Raw genomic sequence first — 25,342 nt, forward strand, 5'->3', positions numbered from 1 at the left:
TCTCCTTCGGAGGTAAGGGGTTACTCGATTCAAAAACGATCGTACGTCCGGCCCAAAACTACAGTACAGAGAAAATCTAGTAAAATTTGAGTAAACTTGGGCGAAAAATTGATCTTTATGTTACATTTCCTCGAAATTTTCTTATCATTTCCAGGCAAAATATGGTCACATTCTCCACTCTACACCCTTGGAGTGCAATTTATCTCTTATTTGATCATTTCGACCCTTAAAGTGAAGTTTGAAATGTTGAAAAACTACCCTTACGTGCCAGAAAGGGTTGCACATACGGTGGTCATTTACCTTGAGTGCCCCCAGGTAAAATAAAATAATAAAAGCCTTGACCAAGGATGGGAAACTAAAACATCCAGAAAAAGAGACCATAACTACAGCTCTGTAATTTTTCGGGGACAAAAATGTCCAGTTATAAAACCTGAAAAAAATTCAGAATTTCAGCTTTCTGTTATTCTTCAGTAGCCCATTTGTAGATTAATTATGTATAGGCCTAAAAATTTCTTATAGTGCAAGGCAAAAAAATTTCATCATGACGATAAGAATGATAATGTCGATACCAAATAAAGCCATGATAAAATAAAGAGAACCATGAATTCAAAATTATTTTGGCGAAATAAATTTATTCAGTGAAATGATCTGTGCTGGTACATGAAAAACATTATTATAAATTCTACGAACTAAATTATATCATACATATAAAATGCAATTAACTCATTTACATAGCGGGTGATAAGAGCGGCAAACTCTCTTTTTAAAACCCTTTCCTTGCCAATACCTTTTTTCACACCTTGATCTGTTTGCCGCGGCATTAAAAATTATGTAAATTCTATTAGCAACAAACTTATTTACAAAAAGTAGATTTTAAGTATATAGACAATTTTTTTCCAAAAAATATTGGCACTACGGGGCCATGGAACCAGTATTTAGCCCCATAATGATGCTTTGAAAATGGTCAAATTTGACTGGAATTTAGCATCCTAGTGGCTTTGGTTAATAAATAAAGCCCTTATTTATGGAAGATTTCCAAGTTTGAGGTTTGGAGAAAGAGAGATTTAATGCATGTCGGAATTAAGCCTGTTGAATACATCCGACCAGGAGGCAAAGGAATAGAATTCTGCCATGTCAGATATATTCGACAAAAGCAAATGGAGTGGATATATCCGACAGTGGCACGGAAATGGTTAAGGGGTGGAAAAAACATAGCATGAGAGGTTCCTTCTGAAGCTAAAGTCCTTCATTAACTAATTGAATCTGTAAACTCATTGAAGTTATCAACCAAGGATCTATCCATTTGATATGTTTATACTTCATAATGAGATTCAACTTTTCCCAACGGTGTATATGTTGAATTTTCCTTGGAAAAAGCAAGTAATTCTTCGTAATTTGCCGGTGGCTGAGTCCTTGAATTGCTATCAGTTGTTTGGACTGGAAAGAGAAGAAAGTAAACGACTGTCTCAGTGTCTCTTTTTTTCAGTGCGAAACATGTATCTGCTTTTGCAATGAGAGCGTGCTTGTATTCAAAGAAAAACAAATGTGGGGTACTCGGGAGGGTGCTATGACGGAGAGTTTGAGAAGTTGACCCTGTCAGATATGAATGGTTGGTATTATTTGGTAATATTCCCATTTCTCTGCTACACATCTTGAATATTAGTATATTTTGGACCTTTTCTGATATTGTCATAGTCTAAAAAAAGGCGGGTCCCCGTAACCAATTTCGCCTAAGAGCCCCTGGTTTGGATACTCACAGCAAACAAAAGAGTAGATCAAAGAAAGAACCTTCGAGTGAAAGATTTAATCATTTACCTGGTGGCGCAACTTCATAATCCTGAAATAAAAAAGAAATAAAAAATCGTTGCAATCAAAGAAGCTGTGAAGCCTCCCGTTAAATTGAAACTTTTTAGGTATTATCAAAGGTAATGACGAGGAGGGTTGAACTTTATTATAGCAAATGATGAAGACAAATTAAGTAGAAAAGTAACAAAAATATTACGGCAATAGCAGTGACGTTTTGATTGGAGCTATGAAATAAAAAGAAAGATTTCAAGTTACATTATTACAACAGGGTTTGAGATAGAGCCTTAGTTACGTAGTTAGAATACAAAATTTGTTTCTAGAATAAAGCTACGGGGACACGGAAACAATTTTTATGCGATTGCAACAAAAACATTTTTTTGTTGCAGTCGCATAAATATGTTTCACTGTGTCCCCACGTTAAATCTCCTTGATTGGCAACTTTTTTCACTCAAAGTTTTTGTTGCTGAAACAAAAATAAAATTCAAATCGATTTGAATTTTATTTTTGTTTCTGCAACAAAATTTTCATGTTGCAAATGAGAATCATACAAAAACCCTCGTGTCCCCTCACCTTAAGAAGATTCCTTGAAACATTTTTTTCATTTAGCCAATCAAATTCGTTTATACAACTCAAAACAAATTATGACATAATCTTCCCATTTTCAACACGCAAGACATGAGTTCAAAATGGTGGAGTTGCTTTGATTTCATTTTTATGATTTTGTTTCGTGTGCTAGGCCTATACGACACGGTGTAAAATTTCATTGCGATTGCGACAATTTGTTTTTGTTGCAATTGCACAAAAATTGTTTCCGTGTCCCCTTAGCTTAAGAGTTTTAAAGAAAGAAAAGAGATGAGGCGAGTGATGCGGAACTGTTTGTAACCTTTTTTTTTTAGATAAAAAAGTATTATTTGCTTCATCAAAGATGAAAGGATAAAAGAGAAGTATCGAAATCAGTATAATTAAGTAATCAGTGTAGCCTTTTTGCCTACTAACCTGCTAACGACAGAATATAATGTCTAGTACTTTTCAATTAACACTTACCTTACAGCAGACAGATTAAAATCTAAAAAAATAGAGAGGAAACATTTATTCTTAAAAAGATTCGAATAACAGAGAGTTAAATCACTTAAACCAATTTCCAGCTGAGGGGTCAAATATTTTTGTTCGAATTGCAAAAAGATTCGAATGAAAGTGATTCGATTTAGAGAGAGAGAGTTGTCTGTACTGAACGGCTTTTTTCGCTAGAAAAAGTTTGATCGAATAATAGAGGTTAAATTAGAGTTAGTCAGTTAGTACTTCAAGGCTCTTTTTCGCGAAGTGAATTTTGTACAGTCTAATTGTTACCTTGGTCCATATCTTTCTTTCGTTGTTTTGAATAACGGTACAAAATGAAGATGATGAACTCGACCAAAAGAACTGTTCCAATTCCACCGAAATAACCTCCGATGATTGATATTGTTTGCAGATTTTCTATAAAATGAGTGAGTAATTATTATCTCTGGATTTCACCAAAGAAAATACCATTCCGTGAACTGAACAAACTGACTTTCGCTGTATTAAATATTAGACCTGAGGAAGTTTTAGAAGAATCAAATATTTTAAGGTCGAATTTATCAACAAAGATAGGACACTTTTATTAACTTAAAAACACCTCAAATAAGTCCTACAATCTGTTCCAAGATACTTTGCACAAAAGGGAAATTCCCCACGAAATTCTATAACTAAAAACAATTTGGAAGCGCTCTAAATTAGATTGGAAGTGTAGAGTTTTAACTCAGAGTTTTAACGCTAAACTTAAGACTTAAGACCTTAGGATCTGTGGATCTAGAAGTTCAAAAATGGTCTGGTTGGACTTGAAATATAGCCTAAAGTCTATTCACGATAAGTGCGCACTCATTTTTCATTTACCTATAACTTTTGAAGGAATTCTTCAATCTTTATAAATTTGGTATCATTGGAAAGATATTAGTGAGTGGAACAATTTGAAATAAAAAAACTTTTAAGAAGATTATAAAAATGAAGATGAAAATGAAGAAGAAAAAAATGAAGATCTTGTAGAAAAGTGCTATAACTATCATTTTCACTGAAGTGAATCTTTGATCATCGAACGTCATCACTGTGAAAAAAATTCTGAAAAAAATTTATTCAGTCAAAAGATATCAAACAAAGTTATAAGCTGATTGACGTCTAAAAACGCTGTTTTCTGCAGTTTTTTGCTTTTTTGGGGTCAATCCATTTTAACTTTGTTAAACTTTATATTGCATAAACATTTTAATGAAATTTCTTCCACAGTGATGATCTACTAAGATCAAGGAATCTCTCAGTGAAATGAAAGTTAGGCACTTTTCTAAAATCTTCATTTTTTCTTCTCTTTTTCATCTTAATTTTTAGAATTTTTTTAAAGATTTTTTTATTTCAAATTGTTCCACTCACTAATATCTTTCCAATGATACCAAATTTATAAAGATCGAAGAATTCCTTCAAAGGTTATAGGTAAAAGAAAAAAGAGTGCACACTTATAGTGAATAGACTTTAGAAACCAATAAATCCCTCCCAGATAGAAATAATCAATGAAGTCAAGTTGAAAGCCTGAAATTGACATTCTCGCTCGAACTTTTGGAAAAATGGTAAAATAGCCAAAAATGCCAATATGTTAGGCACCAATTGTAGTTTTGGTGATAAAATGTTTTCAAATAAGCCCAATTCCCTTTGAAAGTTATGAGCTCCATTATACTATCGCACGTTTTAGTTCAATAAAAGACGTCACGCGGGACCTTTTTGCTCGATCCTTACTAAACAGAATCTTACTGACCTTCTTCATCAATTTGAACAGGTATTGGTTTCTTGGATGGTTGAGCTGTCGTGACTGAAAGAGTAAAAGTCATTGATGGAAGGTTTCAATTTATCCCGTAGTGTTTCCTAAGTAGTTCCAAGGTCTAAAAAAAGCACCGTGTAATTTATTGCAAACATAGAAATATTGAAGATATAGACAGAAGAAAGAGAAATTGATACTTGTGGTTGTAGTAGTGGTCGTAGTAGTGGTTGTTGTGGTTTTCGTCAGCCCAACAGTTGTCAACGGTCTACTGATGTCACTTATTTCAAATCTTTTTCCATACTTCGTCTTTAGATAAACCATTGTTTTATATTCGACACTTGTTGCGTGCGCAGTAAAACAGCAATCTCGAAAACTTCCAGCACTCACATTTGTGGTGAGATTTCTGAAGTTGTTATCATTTTGTGGAAAAGACAGAAGCAAATCCACTTCGCATAATCCATGGTCTTCTGCATCCCATGTCAAGACTGGACATGGATCGGCTTGAATGAAAACTGGTGCTGTTATATCATCTAATTCGAAAGATAAAATTAATACAAATCAACTTATATCGCTGCTGGTATTAATTAGCAATCTTTTTGGTTGGTTTCTTGGTTGCTTATTTTCTTAAAATTTTCAGTTTCAGTCATAAGTTTAGAAAAACACTTGGGATAAATCAAAAAATGTCATAGAAACATGATTCAATACACATACATATGCCCATTAGAATCAATGCCTCGCTAGAAATTTCATTATCTTTGAATCCAGTCCCTAGATAAGAAACGCTTTTTCCACACATCTCTGACGTCACATTGTGTTTGAATGAATATGTATATTGATGTTGATCAGCCTTCGTGGAATCGATGGTACCATTTATTGATTGATCACCAATCGTCCAAGAAAGATTTGGTCGAGGTTTACCACATAATGTAACACTACCACTTATTTCATCTCCTTTGCTGCATGTGAAATTTTTGGAAAGATCTTGATCTCCACACTTTGAAGGTCCACCTGGGAATGAAAAACATTTCAACGATATTTTACTGTTCAAGACGAGCAAATCGGGAAATGCTTACTGTAATCTTTTTAAGGCTAAGCAAATGGCGAGTTGGGAAAATATTGCGTGGGCTAACTTTTGTGAGTTTCAGAATTCTTGCCACTTTCGCAAACTTTAAAATGAGAAATTCGTGCAAAAACAAAGAAGCCAATTTACGTACAAAATTATATCCACACGAAAATTTCAGATTTTTGATCCACGAAAAAGAGTCCATGAAAAAATAACCCACTCCATGTAATCAAATTATCAAAAGAAATCACAAACTTTGAACATCAAGAGTGATATCGACCTTTTCTTGAGTTGGTAAGCTGTCCAATACTGTTGAAACAAACTCAAAAGTGAAATTTCCGCTGTCTTCATATTCAACATTTTTTAATTCAACTGATAAAACTCCAGTTCCATTGTTTAGAGTTATGGTGCCTGATACTCGACCATTGAAAGGGTCATTCTTTTCAACAGTTAAGGATTTGGTTAAGTTATTTGAAGTGTCAGATGTACGCAAGAAAACATTTTTATTTTGGTTATAATACACACTATACAAAGTTGCAAGGGAGTCATCTAGCACTCCATTCAAGTTCCATTTTAAAGTCGCTGTTGAATTCAATTTGAAGATTTGCGTGTCGTCACCATTTCTTGTAACGATTGCACATTCTGAAAGACAAAGGTTAGAGCAGGTTTTAATCTTCAACGTAAATAAGGGATCACAAGTTCACAAAAAACTAAGAGTTTCACTTTCATCGACGGAGTGGAATTGGCTTCTTCAAGTGGAGATGCAAAATCCGAGTATAATTAACTTACCTGAAAGATGCAAGAAAAACAAAAATAGGGTTACATGATTCATTTTCTTGAAAACATACATAAACATTATCAAGTAAATTGCACATATAATCCACAATGCGTCCGTTTTTAAAGGTTGCTAAAATCTCTACAAAAGGTATTGATACCTAACATTTTAAATAACTTCTCAGCTTCCCCTTGTCTTAAATTTCGAAGGAAATTTATGAGAGAATTATCTTAATTTTTCTCTTTGTGACTATACTTCAAAACTTTATGTAGTAGACAAATGTAAATTTGTTTTCGAGGCCGATTTATGGCAATTAGTACAGAGCGTACTGCTTTTGTCTAACTTTCAGTATCCTTCGCTTAAGAGATCTTTAAAGTAAAATTGAAGGCATAAAGTCAACAAAAAGATGTAACATGAGAATGAATGCTTGAAGTGAATGCTTGAAGGTTTGTTGATTTAGCTTATACTTTGAATTTAAATTAGTCAATCTCTATGTAAGCAACGTTGTGACGCATGACGTATTTTCTGTCCAAGAACGTGCGTTTTTTATAAGAATGGTGTAAATCCATTTCATCATGGATATTCTGAACTTTTAAGGGAAAATTATCCTAAAAAGTATTCTTACACCATTTTTAGGTTAGGATCCAAACCCAGCCTAAATCTAGCATGATACATACCTCAGAAAATTAGGCATTTTTTTCAAAGCATATAGCATTGCTGGAGGGGGAATCGGCAATTTACATTTTTACAATTTACATCTTATTTTATCGTAAAGTAAAATTAAAACACATCGACGTAAAATTTTAAAAAGTCTTCAAAGAGCGGAATGGCAATAGAAAAACGAATTCGAATTTTCGAGAATAAAGATAAATCTATTTTAACATAAAGAGATTTAGGAAATAAAAGATGACATGCATCTAAGCTAGGTGTAAAAAAATTCGAAATTCGAAATAATATTGTAGTCACTTCTAGATTAAGCGTTACATTCGTTATGTTTAAGGCGTATGTGGAAATTTGCTCCGAAACGCTATACTCTGAAGTTCGAGAAATTGAACCAATCTTAATAATAGCTTTTGGGTAGGCAGCCACAAATACACTACCGGCGTATCAGAAAACATTCTTTTTTTAGGGCTAAATTTGTGGACGAGTGTGGTCTTTGAAAATCGAAGTTCTCAAAATAGGTCTTTTAGTCCGAAAAGAATATCTTGTTTAATACACTCTCACCATATATGCTCTCACTTTCCCTCGACAAGCTAATTTAAAAAAATCTTTAAAGAAGGTCTAGATAAAATCAAAAAATTTACTACATTACAATAACTCAACATAAAACACAACACTATTATGTATTTATAAAATTCGAGACTGGGAGTCTCTGGTTGGGAGCGAGTCCTTTACAGTGGAGATTTTAACATCTCCTTTCTGTTTTTGATGCATTTAAAAATGAATGTTCATTCCGTAATGACGTTTTGAATTTTAAATCAATGAAAATTTCGATGAGTTCACCATACCGGGTGACCCACGAAAAAGTTCGGACGTTTCTCGGCGTCTTGAGGCCGAACAAATGTCCCAAAGTGCTTGGAGTTTTATTATTTAAAAAGTAGATATCCTAACTTAAAATCCGAGCCATTGCTTTTTAAATTTGACGCACAAGTTCCCTAGTTATGAGCTTTTAAACTCAAAATTCACTTTTCGGATAGTGTAAAAAACAGGTAAAAAAGGGGTATCAAATTAGGTATTTTTAGACGTTTTTGATATACAGTTTTTGAGAAAATTCCTTGAAAGTGCCAATTTTGATAAAAACTAGTCTTGGTTTAAACAAAAACTACTTTAAAAGGTGTTTTTAATAATTATTAATGTCATAAAACTCGTTAAATAAGTCAATTTATAAGAGATTTTCTAATTGATTGCATTAATTTAATACCTCTTTTTTACGTGTTTTTTACACTTTCCGAAAAGTGAATTTTGAGTTTAAAAGGTCATAAGTAGAGAACTAGTTGGTCAAATTTAAAAAGTGATAGCTCAAATTTTAAGTTAGGATATCTACTTTTTAAATACCAAAATTCCGAGCACTTTGGGACATTTGTTCGGCCTCAAGACGCCGAGAAAGGTCCGAACTTTTTCGTGGGTCACCCGGTATATGAGATCAAATGTCCAGGATAAGCTTAAGAATTTCACGAATCAATTTTCAATTTTATTTATCATATTCCTCCAATAGAAATCCATAATTTCGTGAAATTTTTAACGCTAACAATCCATCACATTCCAATTGAAACGAATCACAAAATTTCTAACGTATGAAGTCTCACACTTTTTGGTTTTCATTTTTCATTGCTGTTTGCTCATTGGGAGATTTTTCTGAAGTCGCTGCAACTGAAATGAAAAAAGGAAGCACATTGCACAGGAAAGAATTTTCGATTTCCAAGGTTGGAAATTTCAAGTTTTCTTAGTTGGAAAAAAGATAAAATCCAATGGAAAATCCAACCTGGAAATGTGGGACATTCTCCAAGGTTGGAAATTTTGCATTTTCCATGGCTTGTAATTTTCAAAAATCTAGGTTGAAAAAAGCCAAAATCCAAATTTAACAAGGTTGGAATTTTTTAAAATCCAGGTGGAAAAAAGCCAAAAGCCAAAATCCAAACCAAACAAGGTTGGAATTTTCGAAAATCTAGGTTGAAAAAAGCCAAAATCCAAATTTAACAAAGTTGGAATTTTCGAAAATCTCAGAAAATCTAGGTTGAAAAAAGCCAAAATCCAAATTTAACAAGGTTGGAATTTTCGAAAATCCAGGTGGAAAAAAGCCAAAATCCAAGCTAAACAAGGTTGGAATTTTTGTAAATTCAGTTGGAAAAAAGCCAAAATCCAAGCTAAACAAGGTTGGAAATTTCGAAAATTCAGGTTGAAAAAAGCCAAAACCCAAATAGGGATGGCAGAGATGTGGAAAAGAGATCTTAAACAAGGTTTTTGTTTTTGTGAACAGTCACTCACTAACCTAGGCTCGATAGTTCCCGGTCAATCTCTCGTTATTGTTCGCACAGATACGTGGTTGATCTTAGATCACTCACACAGCTCAGCAGGGCACTATTTGAAACTATGACACAAGTACCCTATATGCTTCACTGTGCGAACTCACTGCGATTGACCGAGGCCGCTCCAAAGGGACGCCTCACCTGACGGAAACTTACAGCTTGACTGCTCTCATTATAGACTAATATCTAGGTTAGCTATAAAAGCTATATCAAAACAGTTTTGAGCGAAAAATCGCTTGTGGTTTTCTCAAAGGAAAAGCGCAGAAAATGGTTAGAAAAACGTAATTTCCACATTTCGTCCATCCATTTGCTGAGATGCCATTGCTGTCGATTTCAAGAGGAATTGCATTGGATGAAGCCACAGCAGACAAAATGCTTTCAGTTAAAGAGATAGGTAAAGAGCTCATGATTACCTTCAACAAGGAGCGTCTGGAAGAAGGCCATACTTTATCAATCTTTGATCGCATGAAGAAACAAAAATTACCCACTTTTTCCAATATTGCGATGTCAAAAGCAGCAAAGCACAAGGCAAGATTAGTGGCTATTGAAAGTACGAAAGAGTTGTTTGCAAAAATTGCTATCATCGCTCAATCTAGAGTCATCGATCTAAAACAACTCCTCTCATTTCCCCTGATTGAGCTACCTCTGTCATTGTCAGAACCGGATGGTACCTTGAAGAAAACAGCCAAGTCACGACTATTACACGCGGTCGAGGGGGAAGCCACTCCAGTTGAAATGCTACAAGGAGATCACGCATTTGTCGTTGATGGAATGGCATATGTTCGGCAGCTCAAGTCTGGTGGGTTGACTTTCGACCAGTTCTCCACAAAGCTCTTGAAGTCAATCGTCAGCGCTACGCCATCGGCATCTAGAATCGACGTCGTTTTTGATGTTTACTTCGAAACTTCAATCAAAGATGTTGAACGCCAAAGGAGATCAACTGGTGAGATGACAGTCAAACAAATAGTCTCGTCAGCACCGATCAAACAATGGGGTCAACTTCTTTCATCAGGAGAATTCAAGAATAAGCTAATCACATACTTCCTGAACGATTGGAAAAGTAAAAGGCATCTGTTGGGTGACAAGATTCTCTATGTAAATGACTCCACTGAAACCTGGAAACTAACCAAACAACACATGGAAATTTGCGATCGTTTGCGATCAAACCAGGAGGAAGCTGATACAAGAATGATTCTTCACACAAAAGACGCAGCTTCAAATCATGAAAAAGTAATCATTGCAACTCCTGATACAGATGTATTCATCATTGCAGCTTCGAATCTCAATGCACTTCGCTGCAATTTGTTCATGCTAACTGGAACTGGTGATAACAGAAGGCTTATTGATCTGAACCTGGCATGTAAAAACTACTACTCACAGATCAACAAACCAGATTACACTCAAGAAATGTTCCTCAAAGCTTTGCCTGGTTTTCATTGCTTCACAGGATGTGATTCGATCAGCGCTTTCGCCGGACGAGGAAAAATCAAACCTTTGAAAATTTTGATACAGAAGAAGGAGTACGTTGAAGCATTTGGAGAGCTTGGGATGAGCTGGAACATAAGTGAAGAAACCCAATCAGTTTTGGAAAGTTTTGTCTGCCATATGTATGGAAAGAAAGATGCATTGAAACTTGGAATTTCAGTAAACGATCTACGCTACGATATATATTGTCGAAAAAGTGGAAAGGTTTCGTGCGAAGGACTTCCACCATGTCTAAACGTATTAAGCCAGCACATCAAAAGGGCCAACTATCAAGCGAAGATTTGGAGGATGTGTCTCAATCCATTAGTTGAAAGATGTGATCCTTCGGAACATGGTTGGGGAATCGACGATGGTGGTTTGTTTGTCAAGTGGATGACTTGCAATCCTGCATTGGACGAGGTGAATATAAGATGATCATACCTTATCGTGTCTAGATCTAATCTAAAAGACTTCCTTTGAAAATGTTAGCCTCAAAATGATAGAAAACTATTTAGGGTTTAGAAAACTGAAAAGCCGCGCTCAAGTCTTAGAGAAACTCGTAGACTACTCATCTAAAAATTTGATTTAATTTTTAGGTACTCTCACTTGTTACGTGCGATTGCAAAAAGTCATGTGGAGCGACTTGTCCGTGTGTGATGAACAAGATGGAATGCAGTGATGCGTGTGGATGTGGTGATTGTGGAAATCGAGACGAAGACGACCAGGAAAGCGAAGACTTCGAAAGTGACGAAGAAAGTGATCTTGAGGAAAATTGATTTTTGAATATATGACAACTATTCAGCAATTTAGAACAATAATTTGATTCTCTAATGTAGTGTATTAAGAATGACAATGCGAATAAGTATCTCGAGTCGAGATCAGAGAGATCATCTACTGGGGTTAGTCTGACCATAAATTTATTATTTTGGTATCAACTGAAATTTCATTTTGATGAAAAATTATCCATTTATTGATATTTGATAATATGATTGACTCTATGCTCTTCTTTAAATTTGCATTTAAAGGGTCCTTTGAAGCCTTCCCTTTAATTTTTACAATAATATTTTGTCACTCTATTTAGGTTTTTTATGTCAATAGTCTCTACCTTTTGACATAGGGCTAAAATTTGATTTTCGTTGATTTGGCGCGCCATACAGCATTTAAAGAAAGGTCACTTTGGGTGTTTTCTTTTTCAATTTACTGTATATTCATAGTATCCATGAATTATACATTCGTTTTAACCCATAGCCCATTTTTCTCCATGAGGTGTAAAATTGGTCATTTTTGGCTCGAAACAGGAAAATCGAATTTTTGAAGATTTGGCGCCCCATCAATAATCAAAGAAAGTTATTTTGAATGGCTAAGACCTATACTTGTATGAAAAAATGGTTTTTTATTGCTTTTATACTGTTTTAACTTTAAAAACCTTAAAGATGTTGAATTTTTTCTTAGATTTCATGAAAATTTTGATTTTAATCGTTTTGGCACGCCTTTATGACGTCATAGGACCGATTTAGTAAATGACATATCATTGATATTGCATTCTGGGATTCTTTAGGATAGTATGAGTATCTACAAAAAATTTCAGGTCTATATCTTTCTTACTTTCTGAAATATTAACAAAAATGTAAAACTAGGGTAGAGAATAAATTCCCAATTTTTGAGGTGTTAACAACATACCACCCCTCAGTCTAAACCCGAAATCTTTCGATTCCATACTTTTTGACCTTGCTAACATGGAAATTTCCACTCTACATAAAATTTGGGATCTTTTGGTATATAATATGTCTGGTAACCTCATTGAGCCCAAAATCTCAAAATTAGGCCCTCAGCTCATGGACTACATGGATTATTAACGTTTTCCAAACTGTTTGGAAATGCACAAATTTTCAACCCAAAAAGTTTAGTTTTCCAATCGAAAGAGTTTCAATTTCACAAAAATGTAATTTCCACATGGATTTTTTTAACGTTTTCCAAACTGTTTGGGAGAAACACAAATTTCCGACCCAAAAAGTCTATTTGTTCAACCTGAGGTATCAAATTTACAAAAATATGTATTTTCACATCGATTTTTGACCTTTTTTTACAATTCCCAAACTGTTTGGAAAATAAAAATTTCCCACCCAAAAATTGATGTTTTCCAACCAGCCTTGGAAAATTGTCATTTCTACATGGGTTTTTTTCACTTGATTTTTCAAGGGCATTGGTTTATTCTACAAAACCTATGGGTAATTTACGTTTTCCAAATCAGCTTAAGGTAATCGGTCAAATTTCCAACCTTCAATTATAAAACCAAAATTTCCAACCCAAAAATATTGAATTTCCAACCTTGGAAATCGAAAATTTTTTCCTGTGTTGAAGGCAAAGGTGTATTGGTGGGATGAAAATTGAATGCATGCTTCACGCAGTGAGACTGTGATTTGACAAAACAATGGGGAGACAATATGGTCTATTTGAAAATTTAACTTTCACTGGGAGTACTATCGAGTACGGTATACCGAACTCAAGGCTACACAAAATCATTTGAAGAAATGGCCTGCAATATGCAGAAAAAGAATCTTCATATGAAATCTTTTTTTAACGAAGAATCATGCAATTGAATGATAAAGAACAGATCATAACCTACCACTACCTCCACCGATCTTTCCAAGGCGATATAAGACCACCAGAGCTACGAGCACCACCAAAACGAGGACACCGATAATTATCCCTGCAATCGCTCCTCCTGATAAACCTTCAGATCCTCCATCTCCACCGCCTTCCGCTGAAATGAAAAAGTATCATGGATAATAATAAAATAAGATTAATTCAATCTCTGTGAACGTTTAATGTATATGTACTTAAATTCTTATTGCATCTAATTTTTCTGCATTGTTACACTTAGGGACTAAAATCATATGAGAAGAGTACAAGTTTTAAAATTATCTGCCATAAATTTCTAAAAGTATAAATAATAAAATAAACGATGAAAAATACAAGTCAGGAGAAAAAATAATACAAAAATCATGCAAGAAAAATATAATAGTGTGATTGTGCATAAAATAAATAAAAACAAGTGCATGCGAGAAAAAGTGAATTGACGTACCAGAATTAGTAAAGCTTTTGTTTGTCTTTCATTCTATGCACGACCACTCACAAGATTAAGTCTAAAAAAACTAAGAAATATTAAGTCAGGAACAGGAACCAGTTCTAAAACAGAAAGGAAAAGAATGGTTAGATTGATCGAAGTGTAGCTTGGTGATTTAATGTCAAGTAAAATGAAATCAAATAAACATGACATACCTGAGATGAATAAAAGCAAAAAAAGTTCGTTCGATGGTGGAATTTGAACCGCTTTGATAATCGCAAGTGATCCAGACCGAGTGGAAGCGAAATCAGTCATTGTTTAGTTTATGATGCACAGGAAAAAACTATGGAACCATATGGGACCACATGCATGTAAAATTGAATTGAGGTGGAATATTTTTGTGATGTTAAAAATGTCTCTTTGAACAAGGTATCGTTCTGTAAAGATGACATGTAATACAGTGTGTCCCAAAAAAAGCGGTCAAATCTTTATACAAAGTGAAATGGTGTGTTTATTGAGACAAATTGTATACTAAATTCTGCAAGTGAAAAAAACATGACATGTAATCTTTTGACATCCGTGTGATTCTGTGAAGGAGCACAAATGAGGAAATCAATTTCACAAGCATGTGATTTGATGATTTCTTTGCTTTGAAAGTTAGGTTATTTTGAACGTTTATTTACGTATTGTCTGGTGTTTACGAAAATATACAAAAATACGAAAAACTAATCAATGGTTTTTATGTACAAAAAAATAAAATGATTTAGAAATATTAAGATTGGCGGTAATAAAATAAATTTGAGATTATCTTCCCAAACAAATAAAATAACAGTTTATAAATCAAGATATTCTTCGGCTGAAACAGGTAGCTTCATTTGACTACAGTTAAAATTTCAAGCTCGTGGTTTCAAGAAATAATTATTTTCAACACTTCCCGTGAAAGGTTAGAGACTGGTTGTGAAAATAAATTGACAGTGCTAAATTGCAGATCTTTATTGACTTTGACTAAGCTTGGGTTGACCCCGGGTGAAGATATTTTTACTTGCTAAGCGAATCATAGTGACACTCAAGGATGATAACCACTATACCACTATGGTAACAAATGCTATAACATTTTTTCTTTATAAAATACATTCTTCTTTAGAAAAATAAAAACAAAATGACACCGTTGGTCATAAGAAAACTTAAGTTCAAAAGACTTTTTCTATAAAAATTCTATTCTAATCTGCATATCCCGATTGCTATTAACCAACCCAGCAGGGAGAGCACTCAAAATGACAAAATGACCTACCGTACGTGCAGTTCATAAGTAGCCCTATACCGATATTCCTAAAGTGGACTCTAAGGGTCGAAATGGGCCAAGATGATAAAAAGTGCTCTACGGGTGTATAATTTTGAAAATCTGAAAATGTGTTAGCTAGCTTTTAAGGCTCACGAGAGATCATTTCCATCAGTAAAATAAAAAAGTAGTGCTCCAAGTAGCTCTGGGTATGAGATTGCTTAAAATAGTCAAAAGTTTTCAAGAAAATGCACTGAAAGGGTTAGATTTTCGTCCATAGTTACCCAAATCGAATTAAATTTTGCTAAATTTTCTCTGCACTGAAAGGATCCGATTTCAAAGGCCTAATTTACAGCCGCATGTACGGTCTATTCTTAAGCGAGTGCCCCCACCCGGGGAAACCAGTGTGCAGTGGCATTTGGTTGGTAAGAATCTCAGTGAATTGAGAATATTGACAAGGGATCAATCATCTTCTCTTCAGCATGTGTGATTTCTCACACTTCATAATGTGACTTTTCTTGTGTCTTTTGTAACGGCATGTATGTTGCATTATCATCTGAAAAAGTTTGTAATTCTTCGTAATTTGAAGGTGCTCGAGTTCTTGTATCATTTCCATTGGTTTGGAAGCCTAATGAAAACAATCAAGAAAAGAATGGTTGAAGTTGATTGAAAACACTTTGGACATACTCACCACTGACTCGAAAATTGCCCTCATGGAAAAAATACCCTGAAATTTAATCACTGTTGTCACCGGGTTACAATAAGGTAGGGTTGTACGAAGCAATAATCAAAATCAAAGAAAACGCCGTTTAAACATTTCAAATTTGCTCTTAACCTTGAGGATTGGAAAGCGACAAAAAGTATGACGTAAATTAACGAAAATTTACCTGGAGCAGCAACTTCGTAGTCCTGAACAAAAAAAAACAAATGTTTAATCCCTGGAATCAAAAAACTTTCATTGATTGATTTGAGATGTTGAAAATATTCAATGTCGATTAAAGAAGAGATTAAGAAGCTTTGTCATAGAGATACGAATGAGTCGAGCTTCTAGTCTATAAGTTCATGAAAACATCTTCTAACTTACAGTGATATCTGCAGCATTTTGATTCGGACTAAAATAAATAAAGAAGAACCTTCAAAATCTAAGTTTTTCAAAATCGAGATACCGAAAAGTAGTTCAACAGTATGGTTATATTACATGTTGTTAAGGTTAATTTTGGATCCTAACAAAATTATGAAAACTGTAAGAATACATTTGGATAATTTCCCCAAAAAAGTTACGAATAAGATGAAATGAAAAAACACCATTTTTATAAAAAAACTTTACTTCAACCGAACACACATACTTCACAGTGGTCAAGCTCAAATCTGAAAAAGAAAAAAAGAAAATGATCGAATTCACTTATCACTTTTCTTTCACTGTCCAACTACTCTATAGTAGTGAGATCACATGTTGGTTTGAAAGGAATAATAGCTCGGAGAGTTTTTTAGCAATTGAAAATTAAATGAAAAGTCACATATATCGTTTACCTTGGTTCACATCCTTGTTTCTTTGTTTTGAATAACGGTACACAATCAGGATGATAAACCCGACCAAAAGAACTGTTGCAATTCCACCGAAATAACCTCCAATAAAAGAAATTGCTGACCAAGTATCTAGTAAAAGATTACATAATCTTTAAACTCTTTTGACAAAGGCTGTTGGAATGAATGCGGCGGGAATATTGATTTATTAAGGCCTGAAACTCAAACAGTTAAGGATCAAATAAAGTTCGATTTCCTTTGCAATAACATGATTAGAAAAAGTTTTGAACGTTTAAAATACTACACATAGATCAATTAGTCATTTTTACTTACCTTTCTCTGAAGTTTCCATTTCGTTTGGGCGGGTGGTTGGTTTCGCTGTTGTGGATAATCCTATTCGTGAGAAATATAATGAGAAATATAAGATTTATTATGATATTTTATAGAACTTTTCATAAAATATGTTCATGAGTCAACGCTTACCTCTTTTTTTCAAAATGATGGTATGGTAATTCATTAGAGGAGTTCATAAGAAGTGTGGTCTATTCGTACTAGTAATCTCATGGTTTTGAGGGAAATTCGGGATAAATTTCCCGAGGTCAATTTTGAAATTTCAAAAATTTCAAAATTAGACCAAGGGGAATTTACCCAGAATTTCACGAAAGTAAACATGTGAATCCTGGTTAATCTTATGGTTCAGATTGAAATTATTTTTAACTCTTAAATAATCCTACTACAACTTGCAATGTAACAAAATATAGTGAAAAAACTAAACTATAAGCATTAAACAAAGTGGGAACAGTCCATAGTTTTAAGTGTGATCAATTCAGTCCTGAGATTGTGAAGAGTCACTTTCGATTACAACACGTTTACATTTACGTTTGACGACATTCTGATGAACCGTTTTGAAATTAACTGTACATCCATGGAAAACATTTTGTGGTGTTTGCACATTTTGTACAAATGAAGACTGGAATGCAGATTGGTAAACGGGATTATTGTTTCGAATGTCTTGTCCAGTGGATGGAGCATTTAAAGCATTCGACATCGAACGAAATTCATTCTCATCTCCAGGATCATAGCTGCTTAATCCTTTCGTTGTAGTATGGCCTGTAACTTTGATTATAGACGACTCTGGTATGTCTGCTGCCTTCAATTTTTTCACCGTCGTTTTTCGGATACTGTGGTTGGTAAACTTTTTCTTTGAGTTTTCAAGTCCTGTTCCTGAGGTCAGTGCTTTCATGATTCCTGAGATTGTGTTTTTTCCCATTGGTACTTGCATAAACCAAACATCATCATTAGGATTAAAAGATTTCTTTGGTGTTAAATAAAACCTACCACTTTCTTGAATCGATTCAGGGCGTTTTGATAAATATAATCTTAATAAACGGACAGGGCATATTTCTCCACCTTAGCGTCCCACTACCGTCCCACCTTAGCGTCCCACTACCGTCCCACCTTAGCGTCCCACTACCGTCCCACTTTAGCGTCCCACCTTAGCGTCCCACCTTAGCGTCCCACTACCGTCCCACCTTAGCGTCCCACCTGAGCGTCCCACTCGAGCGTCCCACCTGAGCGTCCCACCGTCCCACGTCCCACTTCTCCAGTATGCCATAAAATTATACTTTGAAGATTTGAAGGATTTTGATCAACTTGGTTATGGTTTCGACGAGGAAGTCTTTACATTTAACAAAAAATATATGAAAAGGCTATTGAATTCTATAAATTGTAAATATGTTTACGTTTTTTGTCAAATTTCTACAATCTTGGTCAAAATATAATTCTGAGCCCTATTGGACCATTCTTGGACTTTTGGATCCTCAAGTCATAAGTCTAGAGTTAAAACTCTAACCTTCCAACCTAATTTAGAGGGCTTCCAAATTATTTCTGGTTGTAAGATTTCCTGGGAATTTCCTTTTTCTCAAATATTATGACTTTGATTGTAGCTTTCCTTATAAAAAGGACAGTACCGTGGTGGGTCCATTGAGTTTGAAGCCCCAAAGGTGCTTGAGATGAATCTTCTATCTTTCTCAAGCAAGATAAAGGGATAAAGTAAAGGCTTATTTTTGCCTCGTATTTAGAAATCTGTTTGAAAAACACACCGTGGCTTCAATTCTCATCCTTGAATTTCAGGTCTAGCCCCTCCGGGGCTTTCAAATCAATGGCTGGGTTGGTCGAAGCTGGGGAGGCAATTTTTGAAGGTTGGTATTTTGGTGCCCTATTTTACAAGTAAAATATACCTTAACACGAAATTTTTTGGGTATTTTTTCTCTTTTTGGCTCAAAACTAATCATTCTGAGGTGTAAGGAAGCAGGGGACCTTAAAATTAGTAATCAGGGGCGCCTTTTTCCGGTTCTTGTCTTTTGCTCCTAGACAATTCTTTCAACTGCACAAGGTCACTAAAAAGGGAATAATTTAAGAGGCGGGAATAAAATGGAATTTAGCCTGGGGCGGAGTAAACAGTGGCGGAGGTGTTTTTACAGCTTGCAAATTTACGCGTTTACTAACCCTCTAACGGTTGAAAGCATCGTCTATTTGCCCCCATACTTAACCTTGCCCCCCGTCCACCAAGTTACTGAGAAAGGAGATTATTTTTGGCGAGCTACATGCTGATGAAGCAACGTAAAAGATAACGAAAATTTCAAAACAAGCAATCATTTAATATGTTCTGTTTTACCATGAACTTCTAACGACTGGACGGAGAACTCATTGTTTCAAAAACAAAGCGCGGCTTTTTCCTTTTTGCAGAGAGCGCGTTGCCGCCAAAAAATTGAATTTTGGTGATTTTCAACATGGCGTCGAAAATTTTTTTCCCGACATGGCTTGCATAACAACCAAAGAAACTGATATATCTTTCTTCGTGCTTATGCTATCACTATGGGGGGATTTTGATTGGTGAATTTGAATATGATTCATGTACCAACATCCAAAAGGAATCAATCTCAAACTTTACATTCATCGAGACAAGTCATCCGACACTTGCACCTTTTAAAATCCGACAGGCTTTTATTTTGAATTGTTGTGGTCAGAGATGGACCTGGATCTTGGCTTATTTTGAATGAATGGGAATGAATGGTCAACTGGTGATAGATCAAGGGTTTCTTGAAAGAATCAAATGGGATTCACACCCATTCATGGCCTAGAAGCTCCACTAAATTTGATTTGAAAATCATGCTGAAATGACGTTGTTGTCAAGCTGTTTTTGCCTCATTCACCTCATCCGCTGGTGCAGAAACCAAAGTTTCGAACTTCTTGAAAAATTTAATTTCAAAATTGATTCAATCATGTTCAAATCTAAACCAGAAACTGGATATAAAGAAGGAATACAGAAAATTGATTGGTAAAGAAAGACTAAGAGATCTTGGATATTTTGAGTGGCATCCACAGACTTTCTGATCTGGATTATATATATGCATTTTGCACTGGCAGCTGGCAAGTTGGCTGAGTGTTGATAAAAAAGTAAGTAATTTTTAACCTGTTTGTTCATCTCTTTGATCTCTGAACTGTCTGACTGTACTGGGTATAGTGTACAGTAGGGGTTATTAAACATGATGCTAATTTTGCAGAATTGACGTGTTGGTTTGGTACTTCAAAGGTTTGACTAGTTTCTTATTGCGCTTTGTGGAAATACAAAGCTGGAAGATAATAAATAATGTCGAAAATGCTGCCAGCATCGTACTTTGCTGGGATTCTAAAGTTTAGAAATTCTATATAGTTCTGAAATACCCCTTAGCATCATTCCATCCCACACAAATTTCATTCAAATATTTACTGAATTGGCAGGACGTCTGCATTCCAGCCATAATTTTAGAGCAATAAATTTATTGGTGTGTCCCTGATAAATCTGTTACATTGTTATCAAATGAAAATTAATGTCATACTGTAACATTGTTGTCAAACTAAAAATAATGAATTTTTGTTCTATTTTACAGAGTGGCTATAAAAAGATTGGAAACATTGGGCGAAACATTGTCAAGCTTTAACGTAACTACGGACTACAAACGTAAACCATGCTGGAGATAACATTTTAAGAGGATGCAACCATTTGAATCAATCGGCAAATCTATGTATTTATTTGGAAAATTTGTCGTTGAACCCGTTTGATGACGTTTTGAAAATATTAACATTTTAATGCCATTTTTTAAAAGTTTAAATGGATGCAATCTATAATCAAACTATAAAGTTGAGATCTACAGCATTTGCATTTCATGCCCTTATAAGAGACACATGAACCGTTACAGTAAACATCAATGTTTGACAACAAAAGACTAACTGGGGTGGACAAATGATGTGTGGTTATTTTTCTGGTATTTGTGGTATATATACATTGATAGATTTCTGATGGAATTACAGTAATTTTTTACATTTTGCTTTCAAATTTTCTGCTCTTTAGAATGAATTTGCATACTGTATATACTTTAATCGGATTAATTTTCGCGAGATTAAATTTCGTGATTTCGCGAATTTTTGCCATTTCGTGAGATTCCTGGTTCGCGAAATTAAATCCACCATAAAACTTTTAAAATTGTATTTTTGGCAGAGAAACTAGTTCCAAGTCTCCATTTTTGGCAAAAAATGCCTATTTTCAGCTGTTTTCTGGCTTATTCGCGAAATTAAATCCACGCGAAATATTTCAAAACTCTGACTCGCGAAATTAAATCCAGAAAACCGGTTAAAGTAATAACTGATTCCCTCACTGATACAAGAAATTATGATTTTATTTTTCATATATATTTTATCAGACCTTATATTAATTTCTTAAAATTTACTTCAATTTTTTGAAGTTTTTAAATGAGCATTTGCAGGATATTTTGCACTTAGACCTCAATTTGAAAATTATTTTTTTAATGTTTTTTTATCTTCAGTATTTTTGTCTGATTTCATTCATACTCTGACTAGGGAGAGACAAGCATTTTGGCTAAAATATTCTCTAGGAACACCTGGGAACACCTATAATAAAATGAATATTATTGTCTTTGAAAATTGTATAATTTTTAAATTAGATTTTTGTACCAGTTAACAAGGGTCCTGGTAAATATATTTCATCTAAAGAAAAATTAAAACAAGTTTAATGTCTGGTCTGATTTTGGGTTTTCTCTTTTATACCCAAACTTTTGCTTCCAAAATTTCACTTATGTCACTCCTTTTTTCTACCCAAATTAGGAAAAGTTATTAATTTTGCTCCCTTATATACATAAAATCAGTAGAAATATTACAAATTGCCAATTTTTAATTAGGTGTACTTACTACTAGGAGGTCTATCTGGGTGTATGATAAAATCTAAGATATTTATTTATGGTATTTTAGTGACACAAGTGGTTAAACAAAAAACTGATAACACTCTAAGCACCAGGCGTACCAGAATGCCTCGTACAAAAACTTCTTTTGCCTGTACAGATTTAAAATTCGTAAAACTTTTTGCTCAATTAAAAAAGTAAAAATTTTGAGGTATTAACTTGTACAAAACTTTGGCTGAAAAAATTAGGTTTTTTTTTTTTAAATGGCCAAAAATTTTCTAAATTAAAATTGTGAAATGTTGTTGAAATGTGGTATTAAACAGGTTTCATTTCAGAAATTGTAAAATTGAAAAAGATATGCACACACATGATTTGGGTCTTTGAAATACTGTAATTTATTGCTTTGTGAAAATTTAAAAGACTGATCAAATTGTGTACACTTTATCAAATTAATTTGATTAAGTTCCTATAATAAAAAGCAGCATAGAGATTTATCCTGTAAACATTAAAAACAATTGTACATAAAATTAGTAAATCAATAAAATTCAGCTAAAATATGTTTGAACTAATTTCTAGATAGCTCAGCCCTTTCTTAACCGAAATACCACCTCAAAATTAAAGTAAAATTTAAATACATTCAGCAGAATGTCAGCACTGTTGTTTTGGACTCCAATATTTTTATAAAGCTTTTGAAATTAATCTTTGTTTCAGTCTAATAAATTAAAATCATCCTAATTACAGTAGAAAAAAGTTTTCATTACCAAAAATAACATAAGTAAAATTCAATCAAAATTTTTGAAATAAAATTTCTAAATAAAAATTGATTTTTGCCACTACATTCCAGAGTCACTGCCAATTTATGTTCACGTACAAATTTTGGTCATTTTTTGTGCAGCTATGACCTTACCATCGCTGGGAGTGTCAATATTGTCAGCAAACAAAATAACAAAAAAGCTGACCATCATTCCATTGCAGTCTTTCATGTGTATTTTCCAATATTTTAACAAAGTTTGACCAAACTGACATAAAGTATAGTCAGGAAAGTCATATATAATATACCAAACTATCACATGTTCAATTTAGAAATTCATTTCCAAATAAGTCCTGTCATTATAATGTCAATTTAAAGAAATGGATATCGATTTTTTTCTGCGTGTGTGAGAGATTTAATAACGAACTTTCGTAAAAGCTTTGCTTTTTATTAGAATTTGACCAGTTGATTAACGACATTGATTTAGATCAATCCAGCTGGGGAGTAACGTCAAACATCATAACGTATGATTTATCGTAAATACATGTAATTCATCTTTCTTGACATCAGCATCTCTCATCTGCTCCTCATACAAATCCCGTTCAATGAATAAATGTTAGTCGTGGATATAACCATTTTCTGTTGTTGACACCACAGAATGAGAATCCTAAAAATGTAAAAAAATGTACTCTTTAAAAAAAAACAATTTTGACAAGGTATATTTATTTAATTTCTATACATTGAGTGAAGGACAGTGAAGGTAGTAGGGTAGTAGTTCTTCGAAAGCACATTTGCTAAATTGTTTCCTGTACTATCAGTAATGTATAAGAGGGAAGATTTGTGAAAATCAAAAAAAATTTAATGATTTTAGTTTTTAGTAGAGAGTCGAAGAAACCTCATCAGCCTGTCAGCATTCTCATTCCAACAACATACTTTTCCCTCTCTTTTCATAGAAAAAAGAAATAAATATTCAACTCCTACCTTTATATTTGGATGTGAATCTGTATTTAAAAGATTGCCAATAGATATTGTCGATATTTTGATGAAAAAGCTTGTTAAAGTCAAAAATTTCCACTTCACACTGATGGTGGGAGAGTGCTTTCGAAAAAGATTGTTTTCTTGCCCGACATTCATACAAATCACAACAACTGGGTTATCGAGACCTCGACTTTTTCTGATGCAATATCACGTGAACAGAACGTCATCATCCTATTTATTTGAAACAATGAAAACTACGCGCATATATGAGGAGCTCTCCGTCCAGTCGTTAGAAGTTCATGGTTTTACCAAAAAAACATCAATTGATATCAATTAAAAATTGAAAATACTTATAGCCATTAGTAGGATTATCTTATGGAAATAAATAGATTGATACCCGTGGTGATCGTGATCGTAGTCGGAGGGGTAGTCGTGGTAGTCGTTGTTGTTGTCATCAGTCCAACATTTGCCAAAGTTATATTACTGGAGCTTGTCTGAATTCTTTTTCCATCGATTAATAGGTACACAATTGTCTTGTAGCTAACGTTAGTTGCATTAGTCGTAATATTGCAGTTTTGAAAGGATTTCTGCGCGACGGGAACTTTGGCGATCTTTGTTGTGTTATCGTTTTGTGGAAAAGACAGAAACAAATCCACTTCACATAATCCATGGTCATCAGCATTCCATGTCAAAATTGGACATGGGTCGTCTTGAATGAATATGATATTCGAAATGTCATCTGCACCGAAGAAAAAATGAAACATAGAATTCACTGATAGATCATAGATGGACATTAGAAATATTGACTTTAAAATAAAAGGGAAAAGAACTAAGACTTTATAGGGGCTCAATTTTGTTGAAACATGATACTTCAAATACATTAGAAGTGCAGAATTATCACCCTTTTATACGAAACTGTCTATAGCTCTGCGCTTTTTTTATAAGAACAATGAGGCTCAAAATCTCCAAAAAATAAGAACAATTTAAGAACAATGCTGAATTACCCAATTTCAAGCAATTTAGGAGTCAAAGAAGTAAATATTATAGGTATAAAGGCTGAAATAACTCAAGTATATCAATAAATGAGAACAGGATAAGAACAATTCGAGGCTAAAAAATAAGAACAGCTGGGCATCAGCAAAATTACGCTGGTTCTTTTAAAAGTAATAGTAATAGAAAAATAATAGAAGTAATAGGAAAGCCGTGAAAGTCAATTTTCACAAAGAGCAAGACTAACCACTCACTATGAGGAGCACATAACGGTTTATGAAATTTTCAGAATAGTGGAACTTACAATTATCCAGTTGAAGTAATGCACTGCCAGTAACTTCATTATTTTGAAATCCTTTTGCTCGATAAGAAACACTTTCTCCACATATATCTGACGTCACAATATGTTTGAATGAGTATGTATATTGATGTTGATCAGCCTTTGTTGAATCGACGATATCATTTATTGATTGATCACCAATCATCCAAGAAAGAATTGGTCGAGGTTTACCACATAATGTAACACTACCACTTATTTCATCTCCTTTGCTGCATGTGAAATTC

The 25,342-nt window shown here is 34.0% G+C and overlaps 2 protein-coding genes and 2 long non-coding RNA genes across 4 annotated transcripts in view; all 4 read right to left on the reverse strand.

The window, feature by feature from the left end:
• Window positions 1-1,312: 1,312 nt before the first annotated feature.
• On the reverse strand, window positions 1,313-6,236 carry LOC136801810 (uncharacterized). Its single transcript, XM_067058477.1, has 10 exons — window positions 6,218-6,236; window positions 5,943-5,996; window positions 5,336-5,632; window positions 4,822-5,154; window positions 4,622-4,675; window positions 3,154-3,279; window positions 2,851-2,872; window positions 2,003-2,030; window positions 1,816-1,837; window positions 1,313-1,437 (listed from the first exon to the last, which is right to left on the reverse strand). Exons 1-10 carry the CDS (start codon window positions 6,234-6,236, stop codon window positions 1,313-1,315), a joined length of 1,080 nt encoding a protein of 359 aa, XP_066914578.1.
• Window positions 6,237-8,717: 2,481 nt separating this feature from the next.
• Window positions 8,718-14,191, reverse strand: LOC136801731 (uncharacterized). Its single transcript, XR_010845914.1, has 3 exons — window positions 14,038-14,191; window positions 13,579-13,716; window positions 8,718-8,832 (listed from the first exon to the last, which is right to left on the reverse strand). It is a non-coding gene; the product is annotated as an uncharacterized lncRNA (long non-coding RNA).
• Window positions 14,192-15,621: 1,430 nt separating this feature from the next.
• The window catches only part of LOC136801739 (uncharacterized), a 49,918-nt gene continuing 40,197 nt past the window's right edge, over window positions 15,622-25,342 (reverse strand). Inside the window, exon 6 of the mRNA XM_067058397.1 lies at window positions 15,622-15,926. Coding sequence (XP_066914498.1) covers window positions 15,793-15,926 — 134 coding nt within the window. The 3' untranslated portion in view covers window positions 15,622-15,792. The remainder of the gene's footprint in view (window positions 15,927-25,342) is intronic.
• On the reverse strand, window positions 16,378-16,950 carry LOC136801577 (uncharacterized). Its single transcript, XR_010845875.1, has 3 exons — window positions 16,829-16,950; window positions 16,645-16,666; window positions 16,378-16,410 (listed from the first exon to the last, which is right to left on the reverse strand). It is a non-coding gene; the product is annotated as an uncharacterized lncRNA (long non-coding RNA).

The sequence above is a fragment of the Clytia hemisphaerica genome, unplaced genomic scaffold, assembly GCF_902728285.1.
Source record: "Clytia hemisphaerica strain Z4C2 unplaced genomic scaffold, Clytia hemisphaerica genome assembly, whole genome shotgun sequence".
NCBI classification, from domain to species: domain Eukaryota; kingdom Metazoa; phylum Cnidaria; class Hydrozoa; order Leptothecata; family Clytiidae; genus Clytia; species Clytia hemisphaerica.

Excerpts from the sequence above, each read along its gene's own strand:
- LOC136801810 (XM_067058477.1), bottom strand. Across the intron at positions 5,155-5,335 it reads ATTGATTCTAATGGGCATAT|ATGATATAACAGCACCAGTT; the intron begins GTATGTGTATTG and ends CTTTCGAATTAG. Across the intron at positions 2,873-3,153 it reads AAAGAAAGATATGGACCAAG|ATTTTAATCTGTCTGCTGTA; the intron begins GTAACAATTAGA and ends CTATTTTTTTAG.